This window comes from Sinocyclocheilus rhinocerous, unplaced genomic scaffold (assembly GCF_001515625.1).
Source record: "Sinocyclocheilus rhinocerous isolate Xijiao unplaced genomic scaffold, SAMN03320098_v1.1 scaffold1717, whole genome shotgun sequence".
Classification (NCBI taxonomy): Eukaryota; Metazoa; Chordata; class Actinopteri; order Cypriniformes; family Cyprinidae; genus Sinocyclocheilus; species Sinocyclocheilus rhinocerous.
The window spans coordinates 489,804-495,680 of NW_015660014.1; the positions used below are offsets into that span (position 1 = coordinate 489,804).

The 5,877-nt window shown below is 39.1% G+C and overlaps 1 protein-coding gene across 1 annotated transcript in view; it reads left to right on the forward strand.

Annotated features, from left to right (window-relative positions):
• The window catches only part of LOC107724787 (myeloid leukemia factor 2-like), a 9,087-nt gene extending 3,210 nt beyond the window's left edge, over window positions 1–5,877 (forward strand). Inside the window, exons 3-8 of the mRNA XM_016533823.1 lie at window positions 632–673; window positions 1,993–2,046; window positions 2,360–2,488; window positions 4,768–4,927; window positions 5,037–5,254; window positions 5,369–5,877. Coding sequence (XP_016389309.1) covers window positions 632–673; window positions 1,993–2,046; window positions 2,360–2,488; window positions 4,768–4,927; window positions 5,037–5,251 — 600 coding nt within the window. The 3' untranslated portion in view covers window positions 5,252–5,254; window positions 5,369–5,877. The remainder of the gene's footprint in view (window positions 1–631; window positions 674–1,992; window positions 2,047–2,359; window positions 2,489–4,767; window positions 4,928–5,036; window positions 5,255–5,368) is intronic.

Here is a 5,877-nt window from a genome sequence, read left to right on the forward strand (position 1 = left end):
CGTGATCTGTGTGTGTGACTGCACTTAACATCAAACTGCTTCTGTTTCACACAATTGCTGGCACAGACGTGCATGTTCGATTAGAGTCGCTTTGAACTCGTGCATCTTCGGAAGCGGAGCTGCGCGGAAAGTTACAAAAAATGTCGTGCACACCGCCACACTAAACGACGTTGCGCTCACTCAAAGCGAACTTCCGCCAACACCGCGATAACGTCATATTTGCCGCGCGCACCTAAGCGAACTTGCAGACGCGTGGCCAATCACATCTCACTGGATAGCTGGCCAATCAGCGTACACCACGCTTTTCAGAACGATGAGCTTTGTAAAAATCTACGCGTTTCAGAAAGGTGGGGCATAGAGGAACAACAATAATGTACAGTATGTGGAAAATAATGTGTTTTTTTAACCTTAAACCACATAAACACATTGCATTACACCAAATACACAAAATAATGTTCTTTTTAGCAGCATCATATGACCCCTTTAAGTGAAAATGCTGTTAATATGTTGACCTGTCAGTTTGATGCTGAATTGGCATCTCTGCAGTTAGTCTCAATTGTACTTGTAGGTGTTTATGAGTGATTTTAGGCTTGTATTGAAGATTAAAGTTTCCATATTTTACCCTTTGTAGCCACAAGCTGGAGCCTTGTCCCCCTTTGGCATGATGGGAATGGTATGACCTTGTTCCTTGTTCACCTTTTTGCAGCAGTGTTTGAGCTGCATGACCTCCTCAAGTTTGTGTAAATTCCACTGATCTATATAATGACTGGATTGCTCATTGCGTTCAAAGATATGCTTTTAAGATATGTTTATGTAAATTAATTTTTACTTCAGATGTTATCTGCAATGTTTATGGTCTTTTTGGGCAGGATAAGTGATATATTGAAATCGTTTAGGTGGGTGTGTCTGCTGCGCACTTGTTGACACGGGTAACTGAGCCAACACAAAATATATTTCTTAATGTACGTAATTATGCAGGAAATATTAAACATGAAAATACATCTCGATTTAGTATCAGAAATTGATTCGAATATACAATGTATAATACAAGCCTCTGTCACTATATTGCTGTATGTTGTATTGAAAATCAAAGCTTACCATGCATCATCTTGGAAATAAAGCTTAATGTCTTTAAGTTCGTACCGTATGTATTAGTCAGCGTTATTTCTCTGAATAAGTTGTATATTTTTAATGTCCTGATTTAGCAACATCTATTTCAGACTCTTAAAGATCACGCAAATTCTATGGCGTTTTACTAGCAGTACCGTTAGGAGTAAAATGTTATGCATGTATGTTGAATTAATTATTAATTTAACCAACGTATAAATCATCACCTGCATGAATGCTGTTAACAAAATCAATGTTGAAACATTTGCAGTTAGCCTACTGTATGAATAAAAACACAAAATTACATAAACGGTGAATAACTGTACAAGGCGAAGTAAGGTATACGTGTATACAAAGCATAAATCTTTATTCAGATTTCAGAATGAGCACTTTGTCATTTGTAATCATGTTCGTCTGATGTACGCTACTGTAATGTATATGAACGTAACTTTTTAATAAGTAGGGGAAATTACCCACTTTAAACAAATAACCGTTTACATGAGGACTTTGCGTTGTAAGAATGTACAGGGATACTTAAGATATAAAAACGCTGACTTGTGAGGTGATGTTTTCTCATTCAAATCATATGATTTCCTATTAATTCAATAGAATAAATGGGAATACTAGGGAATACCAGTATGGCGGCGTGGTGGCTTCACATTTATGACGTCATGAGCAATCCAGTTCTCCATTATAGATCAGTTGTAAAATCTAATAATCATCTCCAGGAGGATTTGAAAATGAACCACAGAGCATCTTATGCTTTAATGGCAACAAAAATACCCGAAGGAGTTCATTTATTTGATTAGTGGCAGAAATTGTGCATTATCATAATTTTTACATCAATGCATTTTGAGAATTCTGTGGGGGGGGGTGTTTTCTCAGGGTGGAGGTTTCATGGGCATGTTCAGCATGGTGAGTGGGATGATGGAATGTTCAGCATGATGAGTGGGATGATGGAGAACATGGTGAGTTTCATGGTGGCCTAGCAGCCAGAAATCAGAATCATTGAAACATTGTACTTTAAGAACGAGGCTTTCATTTGTTAATGGTAAGGGTGCATTATCATTTATAGCTTTTGAGCTGGAGTAAGTGCAAACTGTGACTTTCAAGTAGCTGCCTTGTTTATTTCACATTAAAATAATCGAAATCTTAATTAATTCTCTATATTTTGACTACAATTGCATAAATTATTGAAGTCGATTGATCTTAGATCACACTTTCATAACTTCTCGTTTTCTTTACTCTGTAGGAACAAATGTCTGGTTCTCCAAACTGCCAGACCTTTTCTTCCTCCACAGTCATCTCATACTCCTCCATAGACACAGGAGCACCTAAAGTCTATCAGCAGACCAGTGAATTTCGCACTGCTCCCGGGGGTGTAAGTGACACATGGACACACAGCACAATGTATTACGCAATAGACATGAAGGGGAATGTGTCCGTGACTGAGGCTACATTTACACGACAACGATGTAGTCAAAAACGGACAAGTTTTTCCCTTGCATTTTTAAAAAGTTTCACGTATACACTGCAACGTTTTCAAAATGATTCGCGTTTACACATATCCGCGATAATGGCCAAAAACACTGTATTACGTATGCCAGGCCAGTAGTTGGCGCTGTCACCTTGTTAGTAAACAGCACCTGTAGGGAAGTGACGATTAGCTCTTTGTGGGCGGGAGTTCCGTCACTAAAATCACCACACCGCCTGTTGCTCTACTCCTCATTCATAGCGATAGCAGCTTGCACACAGACGTAAATAAACAAGCAATATGGCGAAAGCAGCGAGTAATTTTGTGAGCAGCAACAACACTACCATGTACTCCATTGTTGTGTATGTAATTTCCTTTAAAATCGACACGTACTGCGCATGCCTACATACCCAACACATACTACGCATGTGCATGACGTCGCCGTTTTCAAAGATTCCCGTTTTGGGTGTTTACACGGACACGATAACGGTGGCGTTTTCAAAAACTTGCACTTTGAAACCCGTTTTCAAAAATATGCGTTTTCAGTCCCCAAAACGCCGTTGTCATGTAAACGAACAGGCAAAACCATAGACTGTAAAAAAAACATGGACAACACGTCTCCTATTCCTTTCACTATAGAAAAGTGAAGCCAAAGCATCTCAGTATGGTCGCTGCCATCTTGAGTAAATGACGTCGTTTGCTCCAAACTGAGGACTACTGAGTCTGCACAGTAGTGTCGTGAGGTGGAGCCACGGTATCAAACACCCACCCAAACTTCTGCAGACCCAAACAACAATAACGACACGCCCCATTTTTATAGCATCAAATTATTAGCTAAAATCAAACTTATCACAAAAATTAACAATTTAACATATATCAGCATGATAACAACTTCCTTAACTGACCAAAACCATCTTTCGGAAAATTGTATTGGAAGTGTAATTTATTTTTTTTATTTTGACTCAAGTCCCATTCGTTTACATGGAGAGGGTGGGGTTTATGACCTGTACTGCAGCCAGCCACCAGGGGGCGATCAAAGAGCCCGCAGCTTCACTTTTCAGGACGTGTGAGGCACACCTGGGGCAAAACGCATAAAAAAATTTCCCGTTTTTGGCTGAAAATGTTGTCGTGTAAACGGCCCCTGATTTTTTAACCCTAGTTTTAAATATCTGGCACACAAATTGATATATAAAATGTTGAATGAAAAAGTAACTGTACCAGACAAACAGCACTGACTTCAATGGGCATCTGTTGGTTTTGGCTGGCCATGTTTTCACTGATTGAACTTGTTTAATTTGGTGTTTGTCAGGTCGTCGGTCGGCATCAAAATGCGTTAATTTTTATATTCCTATTTCATATTCAGAAATAGTTACATCTAAAAAAAAAAAATAATAATAATAATAATAAATACCTAAACCAAATTTTGATGCAATTTGGTTCTGGTAATGGTACATGAAGTTAAAACTTATTAAAAAAAAACGTATAGTGTGACCCAATGGAAGTCTGATTCTTGAGTCTTATTAGCCTGTTCTTTTTTATTAATGAAGAACACGTAGAAGGACTAGTGATGTCCAATTCTCAAGCGAATGACTGTTATAAGCCTGTTCTTTTTATTGATGAAAATACATACACTGCTACAAGTGATTTCCTGACTCTTATAATGTAAATGAATCGCAAACAGTTTCTCAATTAATCTGACCCGCTGAACCACAAGTCAATAATTTCGTCATGTCAGACTCCGTGAACCAAGAACCGGTACTGTATTATGTGGTACTTAAGACTTGTGAGACTTAAATCTGTGTCGTTTCCAACTGGTTGTTCAAATGACAATGTGTAGTTACAGATACACATGAGTTTTATTATCAAAATAAGAAATGTGTTCGTATTTTTTGTTTCATTGCAATGGTCCCAGCATTTGGCAACAGAAATGCATTTTACTTGTCCAGATATTTATTCCTCAAATTTGAATTGGTAATGGAACTAATAAGGAACTATGAAGGAATTCTTAAGAGTAATCAGAATCATTAAATTCCTTAAAAGACTGACAGTGATGGACTGGTTAAACTGGATTGCCAATGCTTTGTTATTAAGATATGTGTTTCACTGAAATACCACACATAGAAGTGTCAAAACTGTTGAATCACCCCTAATAGTTTTTTTAATTGTGAATGTGTGTTTTTGTTTAGATCAGAGAGACACGTCAAACGATGCGGGACAGTGAGAGTGGGCTGGAGCGAATGGCTATAGGGCATCACATTGGTGAAAGAGGTCATGTGATGGAACGCTCAAGGAACCGTCTCACGGGAGACCGTGAAGAGAGACAGGACTACTTTAACCTGGAAGAGAGTGAGTCCCTCTTTCCCTTTTTTCCCCTGTAACTGTAACTGCTTACATTTTGTCCCTGACCTTTGTGAAGAAATTCTCCTGTTCACTATTGAAAAAATCACTCTTTCAGGTGGGGCAGCTGCCTTTGATGAAGAGTGGAGAAGAGAGGTGGGCCGGTACCGCCCCCCTAATGCCCGTAGTTTAGATTATGGGCGTGAGCGGAGTGCAGGGGTAGGACAGCAGCTGGCCCTGACAGCGCCTCCGAGCTCCTCCTCCTCTCCCTCGCCTCACCACGAGTCACCACGCCACCATCCTCCTCACTCCCGCCCACGCTATGACTGGTGAGAGGTATGAATCTCGCATGGCCTGAATGAAACTTCTCTCTTTGAAATTTGGATTTGTAGATTACACTCTGAGAGTTCTTTTTTTGTTGTTGTTGACACATTGTGCATCTGTTTACAGATGGAGTTATCTAGCTGATGCTGTGAAGAGAGAAGGGAGGGATAGAGAAGAAAATTATAACTGATGGGTCAAATGTTTGATAGATCTGAACTGTCTCAATATTTGTAGTCAGCTCCTTACAGGAATGTGTGCTGGCATGAGGTATTATAACACAGGCTGATGTTTTAGACTGCATCTCTGTTGTGTGGATTTTGGCCTGGCCTGTGTACTTCATACCACGTTACTACTCCCAAAGCATACTCACCAGCATTCATCATAATTCAGACAGCCCTTCAACCTTGTGATATATACATACACTCAGACATCTTTGTATTTAAATGAATTCTCATGCTTCCAATATTTCAGTATCCAAATATTTAATGACACACTACACATATATACACGCACACACACACACATTCACTGTAAAGTCCGTATATGTTTGTGTTGACACTAGGATATCTGTGGGTTTAACTGTACAATGCTGACTAATTAAACATATTAACTAATAAAAAGACCTTGTTACATCA